Here is a 21703-nt window from a genome sequence, read left to right as displayed (position 1 = left end):
GTTTGGTTATTCTCTAGGTATGCACTTATATCACCTTATTTAGGAGCTCTGTCAGGTGTTTACTTTTTGCTCTATGGTTAGGTTTAGAAAGTGGCGCAGCACTATTTATCTATTCATTTATTTGTTAGTGTTGTGGGAACGCAATTCGGTGTTTGCAGACACTCTTAGTTTATCATATTAGGTTTGGCAGCACAAGAGGATTTTGTATTTGTTTATAAGTCGCTGATCACAGCCATTACTAGTATAAAAAATAAATAAATAAAAAGTCCAGTATATACAGCACCATTTGTAAACGCTATAACTTTCACGTAAACTAATTTACACGTTTTGGATTTTTTTTAGCAGACATGTAGCAGAATACATTTTGGCCTAAATTTATGATGAAATTTAATTTTTTAAAAAAATTTTTACTGGTGGTTTTATAGCAAAATGTCAAAAATATTTTCGTTTTTCAAAATTGCCGGTCTTTGTTGTTTATAACACAAATTATAAAAACTGCACAAGCGATTAAAGAAAGCTCAATTTGTGGAGAAAAAAAGGATATAAATGTCATTTTGGTGCAGCGTTGCATGACCACGCAATTGTCAAAGTAATGCAGCTCCGTATCGCAAAAAATTGCCTGGTCAGGAAGGGGGGGTAAATCCTCTGGAGGGCAAGTGGTTAATACAGACAAAGCATTAAGGTGCAACAAAACTTCGGTCTTTAAAACCACTTTAATATTTATTCACTGGCATTGCCCTGCATTGAAGACATATAGAAGTGGAACGCCAGAAGCATCAACACTTCCCGGCTCAGACAGAACGTCCAGCACAATGCTTGTTTACAGCGCCCTGCGTCAGGGATACGCACATTGCGCAAACCAAGCGCTGGGCGACATGGGAAAACAACATCGTCCGGGGTTCAAAGAGGACAGCGGGAGCAGATCGCCATAGCAACCCATTGTTTACATGTCACGTGAAAGAAGACGCAACTCAACCATCGGGCGGTGCTTAATGACGTCTTGGAGATCGATTGGAGGAAGGAGAGAACTGTTACTAGGGAGACAATGTGTGGGCGGGGGTAGCGAAAGATCCCGGAAGGAAAGCGGGAAATAAACATAGGACTGGGGGATGGAGGAATGAGAGCGACAATTATAGCTGTCCAGACAGTGAGAAGAGGCGGCTCCTGAGCTGGGGTCATCGCCACAGAGAGATAAACACGAAATCAGAGACGTCCATCCACTTATAACAGTCCGAGGAGCTGTGCTGGAGAAGTAGGAGAGGTAAAGCCATTGTCCTGGTTTGCATGGGAGGTGGGTGAAGCAGGGAAGATGGCCGGGGGCTGAGACATTGTATTGTGGGTGAGAAGGTGTTCTGAGAAATATGGGGGGAGGACAAAAAGGGGCTCAGTGGGGTAGATTTACTAAAACTGGTGCAGCTGTGCATGGTAGCCAATCAGCTTCTAACTTCAGCTTGTTCAATTATGGACCAGGCTTTTTCTGTTACTTTTCTTTCCATGTGACAATCAGTTTTTTTTTTTGCTAGAAAGTTACTTAGACCCCCCCCCCAATGTTATTAATATTTATTAAAGCAGAGGTCCTAGAGAATAAATTGGTGGGTATTGTAATTTTTATGTCCCATAGTATTTGCGCAGTGTTTTTTTAAATGCAATTGGGACAAAATACACTTTTTTTTAATTTGAATACAAAAACAAACGCAATACATAACCCACTTTTTTGTAAAATATAAAAGATGATGTTATGCCGAGTAAATAGATACCAAACATGTCATGCTTTAAAATTGCATACACCCGTGCAATGGCAACAAACAATGTAAATTTTACTATCCTTAGGTGACAGGTTAATAACCTTTACACTTTAAATTTACAGAGAAGGTCTGGTGCTCACGATCTGACGTTCATGGTGATACCTCACATGTGTGGGAAGATCGCTGTTTGCGTGCATGTGGGGCCAATGTGTTAGTTCTCCTTTGCGCACAAGCATGGGGGAATGGGGGCACTTTATTTATTTTACACTGTCACTTTAACCTCTTGGGGCCGGCTGCACGCAAATGACGCCAAGCAGCCACACATTTGCGGGCAATTAATAAAAACATATGTGCTGAGAGTGCGCGCCCTGCTCTCTCCCAGCACGCATGTCTGGTACTCACGGAAAGGTCCCGATCTCCTCTTTCCTCCTCGATCTTTCCCGATCATGTGACTGCCGTGATGGTGAATCACGGCAGTCACATGACCCTAAAACCCCGCCCCGCCTCCCAGCTTTTCACGGAAAGGTCCCAATCTTCTCTTTCCTCCTCGATCTTTCCCGATCATGTGACTGCCGCGACGGTGAATCACGGCAGTCACATGACCCTAAAACCCCGCCCCGCCTCTCAGCTTCTGAAACCTTTAATGGGTCGGGAGGTGCCGGTGCCAAGGGGTTAAATCTTCTTTTTTTTTTTTTTAATCACTTTTATTGCTGTCACAAGGAACATAAACATCCCTTGTGACAGCAATAAGCCTGTGACAGGTACTCCTTTATGGAGGGATCTGGGGTCAGTGAGACCCCCAAATCCCTCCTCTGCTCTTCAAAGCATTTAATCACAGCAAGATTGATATGATTGAATGCTTTTCTATTTTAAAAATGGCGCCAAGTGTTTCAGAGTTAACCGATCGTGATGTCAGGTCATCGCTTCCAGTCTACTATTTAACGGAGCAAAACAAAGCTGATCTGGTCCTTGTTCGGCTCGGTGACTAGCTGGTGGCAACGCATGCTGGTCAGTCGGGACTGGCTGGTCAAACAGGAGAATCCCGTTAAAGCATCAGGAAGGGGGGAGCGGGAACATCCCCTCTCGCTGCTTGTAATAGAGATCAAGCGGCTAGTTAGCCACTCTAATTGCTATTACAAGACAGCCAACCGTCGTCTGTAAATAGCTGTACCTGGATAATACCTGCATCTGCAGGCATCATCCCAGTACAACCACTTGAAGACCGGTGATGTACCAGGTATGTGACTGGTCGGCAAGTGGTTAAGCTTTGACAATAAAACCTGGACGGTGATTGGTTTCTGTGCAGAGTTGCACCAGATTTTGCACTCTCCATCTTCAGCAAATCAACCCCAATATTATACAGACTGCGCACTCCTGTTTAGAGGTTGCAGAGTCCTTTATAGCAGTGGTCTCTAAACTGCTGCCGGGGTCAGATGCAGCTCTTTGCTTGCCTCTATCTGGCCCTGGGACACTATTCTTCCAACTGACACCATTACTGGGGCACTATTCCTCCCAATGACGCTGTCGACGGGGCACTATTCCTCCCAATGACGCTGTCGACGGGGCACTATTCCTCCCACTGACGCTGTCGACGGGGCACTATTCCTCCCACTGACGCTGTCGACGGGGCACTATTCCTCCCACTGACGCTGTCGACGGGGCACTATTCCTCCCACTGACGCTGTCGACGGGGCACTATTCCTCCCACTGACGCTGTCGACGGGGCACTATTCCTCCCACTGACGCTGTCGACGGGGCACTATTCCTCCTTTTAATACCAACCATGGGGCATTATTCCTCCTCCTAAAACAAACAATGGGGCTCCTTTCCTCCTGTTAAGACCAATGATATGGCAGTGTTTAATCCCGCTGATGACAGGAAATTGTCTACTCCCACTGGCCACAGTCTGGCCCTCCAGAAGTCTGAAGGATAATAAACTGGTCCTTTGTTTACAAAGTTTGAAGACACCTGCTCATTAGTCTAAAGTCCCAGACTCTCCCCAGGCCAGGGAAGCCACACAAAGACACAAATACAAGTGAATGGCTGTACTTGTGTAAACATGAATGCTTCTGCATCAGCCTTTGGCTGCACATGTACATACGGCTTATTTTCCTGAATGTGCCACTTTTGATTTTTGGGAAATACGTTATACAGGCATGTACAGTGGATATAGAAAGTCTACACACCCCTGTTAAAATGTCAGGTTTCTGTGATGTAAAAAAAAGTGAGACAAAGATAAATAATTTCAGAACTTTTTCCACCTTTAACCTCCCTGGCGGTATGATTATTTCAGATTTTGGTGCTGAAAGCAGTACCATTATTTTGCATGGAAATTTGGCGTTTTTTTATTGTAGGCTGTAATTTTTAGGAATAACTCACTGAAATCTGTCCGAACAAGAGTCTAGTAAACATCCCAGGTATGTTAAAATTTGAAACGCGAAATCATAAATTATAATTTAATAAATAATAATAATTTAATAATATAATCAAACCAAAAACACTGAAATTTGAAATATAGCGCCAAGTTCGCACATCACTGAGAAAAGTCGCAAAATCTTTTTTAGTATCTGATGACGAATTTCCCCACGAATCATTATCACTCAATTCTGCAAGTGGTTCTGATTTACTATCACTGTTCTCTAGCTGGTCTAAAACCGCTTTTGACATAAAGGGACGCTTTTTGGACACCATGGACTTTTCTCAGTTTCCAAGCAGAAAGAACAATAAAAATGCAGGCAGGGCACAGGACAAAGCAATCGGGACAAAATGTATGTGAAATGGTTTGGTACAGTAATGTTTTACTATGTGATTTTAGTGATTTTAGTGAATGTCACTTTTTGTAATTTTCAAATTTCCTGCCGTTCCGTCCCCCGTACGTCCCGACGCTCGCAGGGGACGGAACCCAGATGACAGATGCCGGCATCCGCCGGATTACATTGCCGGGGACACTGCAGGAGGGACATCGCGGGAGCGCAGGACAAGGTAAGTGACCGAGGGATCCCGGAGCAGCGCCGCATGGTAAGCCTGAGTGTAGCTCGGGGTTACCGCTTGTGGTACTGAAACTTTACCCCAAGCTACACTCGGGAATACCGCCAGGGAGGTTAATGTAACCTATAAACCGTACAACTAAGGGCTCATGTACACTGCAGCTGCTAAACTCACGTTCAGGAGTTCAGCGTTTTTTTTCAGCAGCCCCTGAACTCTCCCTAATGTTTTCCTATGTGTCCATGTACATAGTCGTTTACAGGCGGTTGAGTTTACAGTAGTTTTTTTTAACGCACCAAACTTGCGTTCAGGAGTAGATTTTACCGGCGTTTCAAACACTTGTAAACGTTAACCGCATTTATAAGCATTTGCGTTTTAGAAACGTTTTTTAACTGTTCCATATCCAGACGCTTTGCAGAGCCTTTTTTCTTCATCGGAAATGCATGCAAAGCATTTTCCATGTATTCAAATGGACCCAGTACACCAGCGCAGTCAGTTCCAGGTTTCGCATGAAGGAAAAAATGATAGAACGTGTTGCACTATGCTCATGATGGGATCCATAGTGAATACAACCAGAAAATACAGGTCATCTCAACAAATACTGCTCTCTCTGCTTCTGCTCTCTCTATTCCACTCAAAATGTCTGAAATAGTAAATTTTTTACTATTTTTTTCAGTGCATTTGGGAAGGTCTTCTGAGGTTATCTCTTATAAACGCTTCTATAGCAATCGCGCATAAACGCGGTATACAAACGTGGCTAAACTGACGTTTTTTAACCTACGTTTTCCAGCAGTCAGTTTTCATCGTTCAGAAGTGTTTTCAGTCAGCATGGCACGTCTTGACTTGGCAATATTTGCCTACTCTTTCTTGCAAAAACACTCAAAATCTGTCAGATTGCGAGGGCATCGCCTGTGCACAGCCCTCTCTGGGCCATTCCAAAACTTTAATCTTCTGCTGGTGAAGCCATTTCTTTGTTGATTTGGATGTATGCTTTGGGTCGTTGTCATGTTGAAAGATGAAGTTCCTCTTCATGTTCAGCTTTCTTGCAGAAGCCTGAAGGTTTGTGCCAATATTGCCTGGTATTTGGAACTTTTCATAATTCCCTCTGCCTGACTAAGGCCCCAGTTCCAGCTGAAGAAAAACAGCCCCAAAGCATGATGCTGCCACCACCATGCTTCACTGTGGGTATGGTGTTCTTTTGGTGATGTTCAGTGTTTTTGCTCCAAACATATCTTTTGGACTTATGGTAAAAAGATTCAACCTTGGTTTCATCAGACCATAACACATTTTCCCACTTGCTTTTGGGAGACTTCAGATGAGTTTTTGCAAAATTTAGCTGGACTTGGATGTTTTTCTTTATAAGAAAAGGCTTCCGTCTTGCCAGACATATGAGGAATACAGGAGATTGTTGTCACATGTACCACACAGCCAGTAGTTGCCAGATATTCCTGCAGCTCCTTTAATGTTGCTGTAGGCCTCTTGGCAGCCTCCCAGACCAGTTTTCTTCTCGTGTTTTCATCAATTTTGGAGGGATGTCCAGTTCTTGGTAATGTCACAGTTGTGCCATATTATCTCCACTTGATAATGACTGCCTTCACGGTGTTCCATGATATATCTAATGCCTTGGAAATTCTTTTGTACCTGTCTTCTGACTGATACCTTTTTAACAATGAGATCCCTCTGATGCTTTGGAAGCTTTCTGCAGACCATGGCTTTTGCTGCAGGATGTGACTAAGAAAATGCTAGGAAAGACCTACTAGAACAGCTGAACTTTATTTGGGGTTAATCAGAGGTACTTTAAATGATGGCAGGTGTGTACTGACTCCTATTTAACATGATTTTGAATGTGATTGCTTAATTCTGAACACAGCTACATACCCAGTTACAAGAGGGTGTGCACACTTGTGCAACCACATTATTTTAGTTTTTTATGTTTACTCTCTCCCCCCCCCCCCTAAAAGATTTCAGTTTGTTTTTCAATTGAGTTGTACAGTTTATAGGTCACATTAAAGGTGGAAAAAGTTATGAAATAATTTTAGCTTTGTCTAATTTTTTTACATCACAGAAACCTGACATTTTAACGGGTGTGTAGAATTTTTTATATCCACTGTATGGATAAAAGCTATGTCTACATGAGCAAAGCCTGCAGAGAAGCAGGTAACGTGTACAGCCACCAATACAAGAGAATGGCTATATATGTCACCTGCTGCCTGGGCACAGGAAAGTGCTGCGTATTTTACACTAGAAGACATGTCTGTATGCGGCCTAGAGTAGTATCAAGTTGAAGCAGACCTTTACCGTATTTTTCGCCGTATAAGACGCACCTGACCATAAGACGCACCTAGGTTTTAGAGGCAGAAAACAGGAAAAAAAAAATTCTGAACTAATGGACTGCAGACACAGTACAGGAGATGACCAGAGACTGCGGACAGCACAGGGATGACCAGAGACTGCGGACAGCACAGGGATGACCAGAGACTGTGGACAGCACAGATGACTGCTGACCTTTGGGGAGGTCTCTTACTTCCGCAGAGTTTTTGTTTGATCTTACCTGTTCCTCGATCCAGCCGCGCGCTGTCTTCCCGGCTTCTGTAATGGCGCTCGGCATGATAGCCGGGTGCCCAGTGCGCATGAGCGAGAAGCACTTGCGCTTTGTGATTGGTCCGGCGGCTTCTGGGATCTGTCATGTGTCCCAGGTACCGCCTTACCATTCACAAAGCGCACCTCTTCTCGCGCATGCGCACTGGGCACCCGGCTGTCATGCCCAGTGCCCACACTACAGAAGCCGGGAAGACAGCACGCCGCTGGATAGAGGAACAGGTAAGGTCCCGCTGCAGAGCTGAGCGGCCGGCCCGGTATTCTGACACGGCCGTGGTGGAAATACCGGACCGGCCGCTCCATATTCGCCCCATAAGAGGGACTGACATTTCCCCCCCAGTTTTGGGGAAGAAAAAGTGCGTCTTATACGGCGAAAAATACGGTACCTATGGAACACAAAATTGAATGGTGCATGCAGTACTGTATGTCTATCCATAAACAGCATAAGGGTCAGTTCACACCATGAATCAAAATGTTCGCTCCTGCACAATTCACATGCGATCCGGGTGCAGTGTGATTTCAACCTATTCATTTGAATGGGCTGAAATTGCACCGGACTGCAGCAAAAGTGCATGCACTACTTTGCAAAACCCAGAGCAACCAGATCAGATGGTACTTCTGTACCATGCAAGTTGATGCATTTGCGACTTGTGTTTGGGGTGACATTAGCATTGCACTGATACTTACTGCAGATCGCAAGTGCAGTGCGTTTTGAACACAGTGCAGGAAATGCTGACGGAACACAGATTTCATGTTCTGGTATGAGCTGGCACTAAATGTATCATTCAATAAGCTCCTATACTTCCACCCTCACCACAAAATTACAACTTTCTCCCTAGAAAGTATACAATCTAATAAATCTATTTGCGTATCACAAAAAGGATTTATTAGATGGCACTAAATGTAATTTTGAAAATCAAATACTTTTTTTTAACTTATTTTCTTTACAACTTCCTGGAATCCCTGAGACACTGGTGATGTGCCTCCAGCCTCACAGATGGCTCATGGGAAGGCTGTGTCACCAGTGGAACAACTGCCACCTGATCTCACGCATATGGTGCACATGATCTGGAGCAGCTTATATACAGAGCATGTTTCAGAAGAGATTGGACACAGCCTGTTATTCTTCAATAACAGGCCATCCCAGATTCCCTATAATGCATGCGCCAGATCTGGTGCAACATAATCAGTGGGCCAGCAAAGAAACTAGGAAGAAATTCGGTCACCGCATTTTTGAAAATGGAGTGGCAGGGCACATAGCGATTGATACATATAAAAAAAACAAAACGAAACCAGCGCTCAAATCTTCATGCAGACTAAGGAGATTCTGAATGCCAAACGTTGAAGTGCAGCCCTTCAGAGATCGGGAAATCTAGGTGATGGTGAACAAAAACAAACAAGGGCGCACTCCCATCGTGCATTATTGTGGTACGTGGTACACCATGTATTTATTGAAAAAGTATAAATACTCACAAACCAAAAGGGATAAAAACAGAACAGGTGATCCGTAAGGACAGTCCAATGGATTCAAACACCTTGTAGGGGATAGGCTAACGCGTTTCGGGAGACAAACCTCCTTCCTCAGCTAAAATGTAGACCTGCTAGTCCAACTTGAGTAGGCCAATAAATGGGATAAAGAAATGGACACACCTCCCTTCCCACACAGGCAATTGTGGGGCCTGTCCCTATATGTGGCACAGAAGGAGGGAATTCGTGGGTACGGATGGCAGGGTATATCCTATCAGACAGTTCATTAATTGTGGCACACAGTCTGTTGTTTGCTTGGTTTGCCCGTGTGGGCTTTTTTATGTTGGTCGCACTACACGTTCACTTAGGACTCGCTTTGGTGAGCACAAACGCAACATCTTACTTGGTTTTGACAAACACACGGTGTCCTGTCACTTCAGTGAGACGCATGACCCCTTGGACAAAGAGAATCCTATTGGATACACAAATTAGACACTCTGCTGCCTAAAGGTCTCAATGATGCAGTTGACATTCAGTCCCTTATTTAGCATCCCAATGACAGATTGGTTCCAAAGGGTTTGCCTCATTATCATGTGTGACTGTATATATATATATATATATATATATATATATATATATATATATATATATATTTTCCTTTTTTGTTTTCTTTGTTCCTTCTTCTTTTTTTTTTTTTCCCTTACGGATCACCTGTTCTGTTTTTATCCCTTTTTGGTTTGTGAGTATTTATAATTTTTCAATAAATACGTGGTGTACCACGTTAATGCACGATGGGAGTGCGCCCTTGTTTGTTTTTGTTCACCATCAGCTAGATTGATACATATGACTATTTTGACACATCTATATATTGTAACTGATTAATCTGAATACTTTAAAAGAGCATAGGCTGTTTATTTTGGAGGTTGGGGAGGGCCCCGCTTTAACAATTATATGTCATTCATACTACTCAGGGCATATATGTGAACAAATAAAAGGAATAAAACACCATTGATACACCTTCATATTCAATGCAAATAGTTAAAGGATTCCTAATAGAAAAATATAGTATTTTAGTAGCTGTGTGTGGTTTATACCTGTAATGATAGTATTTACAGTTGCAAGAAAAAGTATGTGAACCCCTTGGGATTCCGTGGAGTTTTGCATGAATTGGGCATAAAATGTGCTCTGAACGTCATCTAAATCACAACAATAGAAGAACATAGTCTGCTGAACATAATACTACACAAACATTAGATGTTGCCATGGTTTAATTGCACATAACATGTAAACATTCACAGTGCAGGGAGGAAAACGTATGTGAGGCCCTAGCTTAATGACTTCTCCCAGAGCTAATTGGAGCCAGGAGTGAGCCAACCTTGACTCCAATCAGTGTGATGATATTGGATGTGTTGCTGACAGCTGTCCTGCCCTTAAAAAACACACGCCTGTTTTGGGTTTACTGGTTTCAAGAAGCACTGTCTGATGTGAACCATGCCTCGCAGAAAAGAGCTCTCAGAAGACCTACAATCAAGAATTGTTGACTTGCATGAAGCTGGAAAGGGTTACAAAAGTATCTCCAAAAGCCTTGATCTTCATGTGTCCACGGTAAGACAGACTGTCTACAAATGGAGAAAGTTTAGCACTGTTGCTACTCTCCCTAGGCGTGGTCATCCTGTAAAAATGACTGCAAGAGCACAACGCAGAATGCTGCATGAGGTAAAGAAGAATCCCAGAGTGTCAGCTAAAGACCTACAGAAATCTCTGGCACATGCTAACATTTTTGTTGACACATCTACAATAAGGAAAACATTAAACAAGAGTGGAGTACGTGGGAGGACACCACGGAGGAAGCCATTGCTGTCCAAAAAGAATATTGCAGCACGTTTGAAGTTTGCAAAAGAGCACCTGGATGTTCCACAGCACTACTGGCAAAATATACTGTGGACAGATGAAACCAAGATTGAGTTGTTTGGGAAGAATACACAACACTATGTGTGGAGAAAAAAAGGCACAGCACACCAACATCAAAACCTCATCCCCACTGTAAAACATGGTGGAAGGAGCATCATTGTTTAGGGCTGCTTTGCTGCCTCAGGGCCTGGACAGATTGTTGTCATTGATGGGAAAATGAATTCCAGAGTTTATCAAGACATTTTGCAGGAAAACGTACGACCATCTGTCCGCCAACTGAATCTCCGCAGAGGATGGGTGATGCAACAGGACAATGACCCAAAGCATACAAGCAATTCAACAAAACAATACCTGCAACAGCACAGAATATGCCTTCTGGAGTGGCCCAGTCAGAGTCCTGACCTCAACCCGATTGAAATGCTGTGGCATGACCTTAAGAGAGCGATTCACACCAGACATCCCAAGAATATTGCTACACTGAAACAGTTTTGTGAAGAGCAGTGGTCCAAAATTACTCCAGATCGTTGTGCAGGTCTGATCTGCAACTACAGGAAATGTTTGGTTGAGGTTATTGCTGCCAAAGGAGGGTCAACCAGTTATTAAGTCCAAAGGTTCACATACTTTTTCCTCCCTGCACTGTGAATGTTTACATGTTATGTGCAATTAAACCATGGCAAAATCTTATGTTTGTGTAGTATTATGTTCAGCAGACTGTGTTCTTCTATTGTTGTGACTTAGATGACGTTCAGAGCACATTTTATGCCCAATTCATGCAAAACTCCGCGTAATCCCAAGGGGTTCACATACTTTTTCTTGGAACTGTAGTATAGGAACTCCTTTTTCACATGCCTTTTATTTATGTTTTTCCACATTTACCTGCAGAGAAAGTTTTCTAACTATAGTTACAGGGATTAAGACAAACCATATATCATGGGCACTGGTGCTTTTATTTATATACTCTAAACCTTTTTTCCAACAGAAAGTAAAACTCTTGCTGCTTAAAGAGGAACTCCAGTCAAAAATCAAAGTCAGCAGCTGCAAATACTGTAGCTGCTGACTTTCAACAAACAGACACTCACCAGCCTAGGGAGCCAACGCTGTCATCACCAGGGCTGGTTCTTCAGCGGTCTTCCAGTCCCTGACCAAAATCTTTTTGTCTTACTTAAAAACTACATATACAGTATATCTAAGACTACCCTGTCCACAGGGAGACCAGTACTGTAATGATTTCAATGCAGAAAGAAGAGCATTGTCACCCTAGGAAGTGGGAAAATAATGTATTTAGGATCAACAAATCATAAAACCACTGTATTGTATATGTCATTTTTTATTTTGCACATATACATTTTAAATCTTCATTTAATAAATATTCTGACTCTTGTATAAGCCTAATCTTGAATGGTTCTTTGTAAAAAAAACAAAAAACAAAAGAAAAACCCTGTAACCTTTTTTTATATGGCTTTAAAGCAAACATGAGGTGGAAACAAAGTTAGGTTGCCCTAAATCTGTGATGCTCTGGTATGCACATATTGATGCAACTGCCTTCTCACTCTTGATCCATCACTGTGATTGATGACCTAAGTGCCCACTAGGTTTAAAACAGAACTAAACCCTTTGATTTAATGGTTTCCCAAACAGCTAAGTTTAGGGCATACCCTGAATGATAACTGTCATGGTTGCTTGTGCTCTCAACTGAACTGTCAAACCATTAAATGGCTGGTGTCGAAACTGATCCTGTGCAGCAAAATGTCAGCTGCAGATCAGAGGCTAAGATGGCAGCTTCTTTGACTGTAATGTAAATGATAGGAGTGTTTAGTTCTGCTTTAAGAAGCGGAGTGGGTTGGGCCAGGCTCTCAACTTGGTAAGCTGGGTTAATATGTAGAAACCAGGGCACATGGAGTGCCAAACTAAAAAATTGCAGTCAGCTGCACACAGCGAAAATGTTACTTTAGCTACAGTTAGGTCCATATATATTTGGACACAAGCACAATTTTTTTTGTATTTTTTTTTTCTGGTATTTACCAAAACACATTCAAGCTATAGTTATATAATGGATATGGGCTGAAAGTGCACACTCTCAGGTTTAATTTGAGGGCATGTACATACATCCAAATCGGAGGAAGGGTTTAGGAATTACAGCGCTTAAGAGTGGCCATCCCCCATTTTTCAAGGGACCAAAAGTAACTGGACAATTTAATCAAAAGCTGTTTCATGGCCAGGTGTGGGCTACTCCATTATTTCTTCATCAGTTAAGCAGGTAAAAGCTCTGGAGTTGATTCTAAGTTTGGTATTTGCATTTGGAATCTATTGCTGTGAACCTAGATCATGTGTTCAAAGGAGCTGTCCATGCAAGTGAAACAGGCCATTGTAAGGCTTCAAAAATGAACCAAATCCATCACAGAAAGCAGCAACATTAGGAATGACCAAATTAACAGTTTGGTACATTCTGAGGAAAGAAGAACGCACTGGTGAGCTCGGCAACATAAAAAGGCATAGACGTCCATGGGAGACAACAGTGATTGCAGAATCCTCTCTATGGTAAAGAAAAACCCATTCACAACATCCAGACAAGTGAAGGACACTCTCCAGGAGGTGGGTGTATCATTGTCAAAGTCTACAATCAAGAGAAGACTCCACGAGAGCAAATACAGAGGGTTCACCACAAGGTGCAAACCATTCATAAGCCTGAAGAATAGAAAAGCCAGATTAAAATTTGCCAAAACACATCTAAAAAAGCCAGACCAGTTCATAGGTTTCAGACTTCAGGCAGTCATTGCCAGTAAAGGATTCTCAACAAAATATTAAAAATGAACATTTTATTTCTGATTATATTCCATTGTCCAATTACTTTTGGTCCCTTGAAAAAGTGGGGATGGTTACTCTTAAGAGCTGTAATTCCTAAACCCTTTCTCCAATTTGGATGTACAGATCCTCAATTTAAACCTGAGAATGTGCACTTTCGGCCCATATCCATTATATAATTATAGCTTGAATATATTTTGGTAAATACCTGGGGGAAAAAAAAAATTTGTGCCTGTGTCCAAATATCTATGGATCTAACTGTATGTTTTAAAGGAATGCTGCTAATAAAACATAACATCTCCTAGATTGTAAGCTCCAAGGAGCAGGGCCCTCGATCCCCTCATGTTTTGCATTGTATTGGTATTGTTCTGTCACATGTTCTGTCCCCCTTTGTAATGTACAGCGCTGAGCGAACTATTGGCGCTTTATAAATACTGTATAATAATAATTTACCCAAATACTTTCTTCTTTTTTTATAGATGGGGGATTCTCCTCCTAAGTCTATGTTTAGTATTGAAGAGTTTCCAGTAACAGAAAGGGGGTCTGCATTTTCTGGAACAAGTCCTCCATCTTTCGGAGGAGATCCTGGATACCGGAGCTCCCCTAACTTGAGAAGAATAAAAGGTATATCTTGGACATGATGGCTAAAAGAAAATAATTGTTTTGTTGTTAGCATTGCACTGGTTTTCATGTTATTTTTCCACAGTATTTACTGCATTATGAGAAATAAATTATTCTTAGTAAATTCTAGAAATTTCACCTCAAGGAGCATTTGTTATCATCCAGTACCTTATCCCTTATCGCTGTACTGGATCACCCCTCCCCCATTTCTCTCTGTACAGCTCCTGGAAACATTCAGCCAATCTGTATGCATCTTCCCAGATCTCACACCCTCACTTGTGTGCAAAGTTCATTTCACAACTTTCCTGTATACACTGCTGCAAGAATCTTAGCACTCTCTATGTCTTTTGCTGCAATTCTCCTCACTAGCAGTTGTTTTTCTTATGCCCTTGCTCCTCCGAGTCCCCTCATCCTGATTTTTCGCTCAGTGCTCTCCCGTTCTTTGCCTTACTCCCCTTGCTGCCATAAAGCAGATTTCTACTTTTGCAGTCAAATTGAGATAACACATACTTTATATTCCTAATAAGTACCCATTTTAGTAGAAAAAGTAAAAACAAATTACAATCACAGCTTGCCCATCTTAATCGTACAGTATAGGATACAGGCTGAATATGCAAAGACCTTGGGTTCTAGGCTGGTACCCTCAAGTGATTCCACACTGGCAAGCTTTTGAGGACACACACCCTAGTCATCTCTTCCCCCCCCCCCCCCCAATAACCATACCCACTCTGTGATTTTTACTGCTAGTGTCCTAAGGTAATAAACCTCTTCTCCTTCACAGAGAAAGCCTGGACCAAGGATATGGACAGGTGAGACGGGGTCAGAGTAACACTTGCTATAGCCCAAAAATCCAATAGTATGCATTCTTACCTTAGCGCTTTCAGGAAACTAGGACTGATTTTGCAGCATATATATTTTTACTGTGTAAACTTTTTAAATTTGGAGCTAAAGTTCAACCACTCAGAGTTTAGTCTCAGGTGGATGACCAGGTGTTAAATCACACCAGAAATCGCACACTTTACTGCCACTTCCTTCCTATAGCCCTTCATAAGGTACCCCTACAAGGCACCTCCTCCTGCCCTTTTGCCACGAGGACTTTTGTTTCAGGATTGCCTGCAATGGGGTTGCTTCATACTCCTTCTCGGACACACTTACTCCAATTCTGCACCCATTTCAGTGAATACACCACAGGGGAATACCCTCACCTGTAGGAATGGTGGAAGCCAGGCAAAAGGGAGCCATGTCAAAAACTCCTGTGAACATTTGCTCTGCTGAAGGCTGCATAACACTCAGTCTCATAATCATGATGCTTCCCTTGTACTGGAACAGGCCCCTATTTAACACTGGTCTCCTTATCTGATTCTAACTCTCAAGCATGCAACAAGCGGCCTATCTACCAGTCTTTTCTGAGGCTATCCAGAACAACATACTCAAAGATGCACTGGGAACTTTTAAACTCACAAGTGTAGTCAGATAAAACTTTAAATAAACTCAATATCTCGGATGAGGCAGGTCCCACACAGCAAGGTTTTCCTTGATGAGCACCCGACAGTAATTGAAACAATAGAAGTACAGAAAGAAACAGCCTATCAAAATCAGATAAGAGTCCAAGATCATTTGAATTGTTGATAGAAAAAAAAAAAATCATATCAAAACAGCCAATGTTTTTCGGGGTCAGTACCACTCCCCATTCACCAGGGCTCAACACAGGATAAAACTTGGATGGTCTCAAATAAAACAATGACTTTACAGATCCTTATTAGAACCACTATAGAACTGTCCTCATGGAGGAAGAACTTGACAATTATGTCACAATTCCTTGGGTAAATACCTGCTTTAATACAGCCACCATTTTGGATATGCTATCCCTAGAAGAGGCAGACTTCGAATGCAGTGACCCAGAGTTGTGTTAGTGGGGGCTGTAAAAGATTTCTCACCCCCAGGTTCCTATGCACCTGACATTATGGCTTCACACAATATGCTTTCCAATGTTGATATACCTTTACTTTTTTCTACTGTGTGCAAAATGCTGTCCATTTATATATAATTGTTGCAATCCAGAAAAGATTTTTACCCATCCAAAAAGCACTGTCAAGCTCTAACCAGTGTAAAAAGAGTTTACAAAAAAGTGGTCTGTTCCGCTAGTAGACCCTGCCATCTTGGTCTTAAACAAACTTCTCACTGTACCAACTGAAGATGCTCCTTTTAAAGATTCTATGGATAGAAGGTTTGAGACATTTTTAAAGGCCCAGGTCTGCAACCAGCTATAGCTTCAATTTTTGGTTGCCGAATCACAGCTAACTGGACTATGGCAATGAACAACCAACATGATTTTGTATTCCAGGACCATGTCCTGAGAAATTACATCAATTATCTTCTGCCCTTCTCTTTTGTGTGGATGCATTAGATCAACGTTTGACACAAATCTACATAATGTCTCTGATTTCCATGTGCAGAATGTTGTGACTAAAAGCCTGGTGAGTTCCAGAATCCCTTCCTCAGGCTCCTCTACCTCCTCAAAATGAAGAGCACCTCAATGCTCTTCCCAGGCTTCAACTTCTTAGCCTACGTTCAGCCCCTCCTTTCAGAACAAGCCCACAAAGCCAAATGAGTCCATCTCAAAGACCTCTTCCCAATGAAGGGAAAGATCTCACTTCTAAGAGTAAGGGGACATTTGTTTCAGTTTGACTATATCTGTGTCACAGATGTGCCAGACCTGTGGATTCAAATGGTGGTTTCAAAGGGGTACAAAATAGAGTTCAAAACTCTACCCTCATTACTGCTTTCTTCTCCCAAATCCACCAAAATATGCCCAAGGACAGTGAGATATACAGAATGACTAATCTCTTGTCTCGGGGAGTAGCTGTTCCAGTTCTTTTTAAACCTGTTCATGGTACCAAAGTCCAGCTGGTTTAGTCATCCTAACTTGGACCTAAACAAATACCTTCAGATTCTAAAATTTTGTATGGAATCTACAACATTGGTTATTGCCTCTCTGAGACAAGGAGGATAGCTTGGCTTGCCAATCTGCATATTCCTATTTATCTCCATTTAGCGTTTTCTACTCATTGCAGTAGGGGACAATCCCTTCCAATTTGTTGCACAGCCATATGGCATATCTTCACTTACAGAGTGTTCACAAAGGTCCTTGCACCTCTTCTCGTCTTTCTAAGGTTCCAGGTCTCAGGTTATCTAGACCAGCCTTTCTCAACCAGGGTAAATAACACAAAAAACAGCGCAAAAATTAAATAAATAAAAATAATCACAAATAAATAAATGTCCGTGCAAAAATATATAAATAATATTTCAAACATAAGTCCTTATTTTCCCAAAAGGATTTTCAAGACAATGTTCCAAAATGTGCTTCCACCTAATCACCACGTGAAAAATAATATTGACCGCACTCACCAGATGGAGGTGAGTAATAAGCCTCATAGGATATAAGGGATCCTATAGCCCCTCAGGAGGAACTCAAATCGCCTTCACCCTGCTTAGATACAGCAATCGACTCCACTCTACTTCTCCATGGAATCCTCAATAATGTGCAAGGAAAGAAAGGCTACATAGTGTAATACTGCTACTCAATACCATATAAATCCATAGAATAAGGACACTCACATGTTTCAATAAAATAACAGGCCTTGTTTAATAGCCTCAAAGGCTTCAAAGGAACAAGTTTCCAAATTGTAAATATAGGGATCTCACGCTTTAAGGATCACTGTAGAGGATGACCAGCTTTCCACCTCAAAAATGGCTGCTTGAACCGCAAAAGTCAGCGTGCGTTCCAAATACCGGAAGTGACGTAGGCCAAGAAGACGGCAGACCGGAAGTGCGTCAACGCGTTTCGCTCCACCCACAGGGCGTTCTCGAGGGGCTATAGGATCCCTTATATCCTATGGGGCTCCTGAGGGGCTATAGGATCCCTTATATCCTATGAGGCTTATTACTCACCTCCATCTGGTGAGTGCGGTCAATATTATTTTTCACGTGGTGATTAGGTGGAAGCACATTTTGGAACATTGTCTTGAAAATCCTTTTGGGAAAATAAGGACTTATGTTTGAAATATTATATATATATTTTTGCACGGACATTTATTTATTTGTGATTATTTTTATTTATTTAATTTTCGCGCTGTTTTTTGTGTTATTTATTATTGGTGGTTTTCACTGGTGCACAGCTGCATAATTGTATACTTTCTTTGATTGGCGCTTGGATTTTTTTAGTTTGTTTTCTCAACCAGGGTGCCTAGGCACCCTGGTGTGCCTTCAGGCTTCTTCAGGGGTGCCTTGGCAAATTGCCCAAAAATTGTATACAAACCAGCAGGTGGATCAATCCTGCCTTTTTAGTACACAAAGCAACAGGTTTTGATTGTTCACTTCTATGACCTTCTAGCTGCCTGCATCCTAACAACCAATGACATCATCAGTTGATGAGGAAGACGTGGGGTGCATGCACATCATTCTTGTTTGCCCCTCTCCACCAGCACTGGAGTCACATTAACAGAGTGAGGGAGAAAAACACACAGGAGATGGACACACTGGAATACTAGTCGATACCAGTGTGCAAAGATGTATTTGCTTTGGAAGAATAAATCACCTCTAATATTGGTATAAGGGATGTGTGTAGAGTAGTTTTTTACATTTTAGAATGGGGTGCTTTGAGATTGTGCATAATTTTAACCGGTTCCTGCCCGGCCAATAGCACAAAGGCGGCCGGCAATACACCTCATCCCTCCGGGTGGGCACCATATGGCGTCCTTTCAGGCATGTGCAGTGCGCCTGCCCGCAGGGCCGCTCTGCGGCGTGATCTGTCATTGGCCGTGTACCTCAGACACGGCCGATGACAGATCTGTGTACCGGCCCTGTTTCCAGTACCATGTGACCTGCTGTGACCAATCATAGCAGATCACATGACAGTTGTATACAATGGATGGCTTCCTTTCATGCCATCCATTGTATACCAGTGTGTCTAGCTGTGAATGGTCACAGCGATCACATGCACAAGCTGGGCCAATCACAGCCCAGCTGTGTCATGTGATTAGCCGTGGCCAAATCACAGCTAAGCACAAAAAAAAAACCCTGAATGAATTGATGTCATTCAGGTAAATGCTTGCTTATAGCAAAGTAATTCTTTGCTATAAGCAAATTGTGTACAAAAAAAAAAAATTACTGATCACTTCCCCAAAGTAGTACAATGTTACTATGGTAACATTTATACTACTTTGGTAATAGTGAAATATGAAAACAAAATCTTAAAAAAAAGAGAAAAAAATGTAATCACAAATTAAAACTAATAAAAAAAATAAAAATTATAATTTTTTTTTTCGTACTGTCACCAGTTAGTGTCCCTGATCACCGCCATGCCAGCTATATGATGACGCTGTACTGCACTAGTGACAGTATGTTAAAAAAAAAAAAATAGTGAAAATATTTTTTTTCTTTTTTTTTTCATTTTCTGAAAAATTATGACAAAAAAATTACAACTTCAAAAAACTCGCCATGCCTCTTATGAAATACGTCGGACTGTCTACTTTGCAAAAAGTGGTCATTTGGGGGATATCTGTACTGTTCTGACATTCTTGGACCTCAAGAAATTAGATTGGCCGTCAGTACTTCAGGATTAATCAAAATTCAGATATACAGTTGTGTTCAAAATAATAGCAATGTGTTGAAAAAAGTGAATAAAGCTCAAAATCCTTCTAATAGCTTTTATTTCCATACACACAAATGCATTGGGAACACTACACATTCTATTCCAAATCAAAACATGAAAAAAAATATATCAAATTTGTGTTGTTCCTCTAAAAACAATTAGGAAAAGTGAATATTAGACTGTTCAAAAAAATAGCAGTGTTTGTATTCTTCTTTACAAACTCAAACATTCACTATATAAACTGAAAAATGTTTGAAGATTTTGCTTTTTTTTATGTTTTCCCCTCTCCAGTCAACTTTTTAATCAAGGTACACTGTTCTTCTGAACAATGTCTGGAACGACCCATTTTCCTCAGAATTTCAGAGAGAAATGCACTGTAACCAGCATGTACAACATTTGCTGCCTTCCTTCCTTAAACAAGGGCAATAATTGCCACCTGTTTTTCAAAGAATGAATGACCTCACTAATAGAACTCTACACTGCTATTATTTTGAACACGCTCCTTTCAATTAGTGATTCAATTACACAGAATCAGCAGCATGCATGTCATGACTGTTGGGTCTGTTGGATTTCTATTACTCTACTACACCTGCTAGTAAATTATTTGCCATGTAGAAATATCATTTCTACCAAAAACAGTGGTTGATCAGGTTAGTGATGTCTAACTGCTATTATTTTGAACACAACTGTATACCATAGTTTGTGAACTCTATAACTTTCCTACAAACTAAATAATACATCCTAATTTTGGTTATTTTCACCAAAGAAATGTAGTAGAATACATCTTGGCCTAAATGTATGAAGAACAATTATTTATTTGCAAACTTTTATAACAGAAACAAAGAAAAATGTGGGTTTTTTTTTTTCAAAATTTTCATTCTTATTTTTTTTTTTATTTAGCAAAAAATAAAAACCCCAGTGTTGATTAAATACCACCAAAAGAAAGCTCTAGTTGTGTGAAGAAAATTATAAAATTTTAGTTTGGGTACAGTGTTGTATGACCGTGCGATTGTCATTCAAAGTGTGAGAGTGCTGAAACCTGAAAAATGGCCTGGGCAGGAAGGGGGTAAAAGTGCCCTGTATGGAAGCGGTTAAAGGGTGCCTTGAGATTATCCATAATTTTGCTCTTTGCAATGCAGCCCAGGACAATTCACATTTTTCAGGTGATCATCTTCCAAAAATCTGGTCTCTAACCTTCTCTTTGCCTGGAGATTTTGGCCTGTTCTAGACACAGCCCAAGTAAAAGTCTTTTGTTCCAGAGTCTGCAGTCTCTCAGAACTTTGCTTGAGACTTGAGAACAAAGAGAACCCCCTCTAAGATTCTCCATGAGAATTTTGGATATCAGGGTGGCCTCCTTCCAGTCTGTCCAATTTGCCCAATTTTATTCAAGACCTCTGCAACACATCTTGTTGGAATGGAACAAGCATTCTCCTTCTCTCAACCTACCCATGTTCATATACAGCCATACAAGGAATTCCTCAGCTTGGTGGACCTCTAACCCAACTTTGATGATCGGGAAGTCGTTTCTGCCATAATACTGGAAGGGGAGTATGACAGATGCAAGTTTTTCAGGCCGGAGTAGTGTTCCAGTCCCTTAAAGTTCAGGGAACATAGTCACAGGAGGAAGCCAAGCTCCCCATCAACATCCTGAAGCTCAGAGTGATAAGAATGGCTTGGCACCACTGGACCCCTCCCTCTGCAAGGACAAACAATTTGAATGCAAACAGACAATGCCACAGCTGTGGCTTGACTCACCCACCAGGGGATTACCTGGACTTGTTCAGCCTTAAAAGAATCAAGCCTAATCATCTCAGGGATATAGAAACACTGTCCAGTGATCTCTGCTGTCTACGTTCCAGGAGTGGACAGTTGAAAGGAAGATTACCTCAGTCATCACCACCAGGATTATGGGGAAAGGCCC

General features: G+C 41.6%; 1 protein-coding gene across 3 annotated transcripts in view; it reads left to right on the top strand.

The window, feature by feature from the left end:
• The first annotated feature begins 1051 nt into the window (after positions 1–1051).
• Positions 1052–21703, top strand: part of BAD (BCL2 associated agonist of cell death) — a 40954-nt gene continuing 20302 nt past the window's right edge. The window contains exons 1-2 of one of the 3 annotated variants that reach the window (XM_089652828.1): positions 1052–1261; positions 13988–14132. In XM_089652828.1, coding sequence (XP_089508954.1) covers positions 13988–14132 — 145 coding nt within the window. In that variant the 5' untranslated portion in view covers positions 1052–1261. The remainder of the gene's footprint in view (positions 1262–13987; positions 14133–21703) is intronic. The other 2 variants (XM_089652830.1, XM_089652829.1) reach the window with 2 other exon arrangements.

Source organism: Staurois parvus, unplaced genomic scaffold, assembly GCF_062004578.1.
Source record: "Staurois parvus isolate SC_StPar_1 unplaced genomic scaffold, SC_StPar_1.0 ptg000694l, whole genome shotgun sequence".
NCBI classification, from domain to species: Eukaryota; Metazoa; Chordata; class Amphibia; order Anura; family Ranidae; genus Staurois; species Staurois parvus.
Note: the sequence above shows the minus strand (reverse complement) of the source record. Positions and strands in the feature narration are given on the sequence as shown.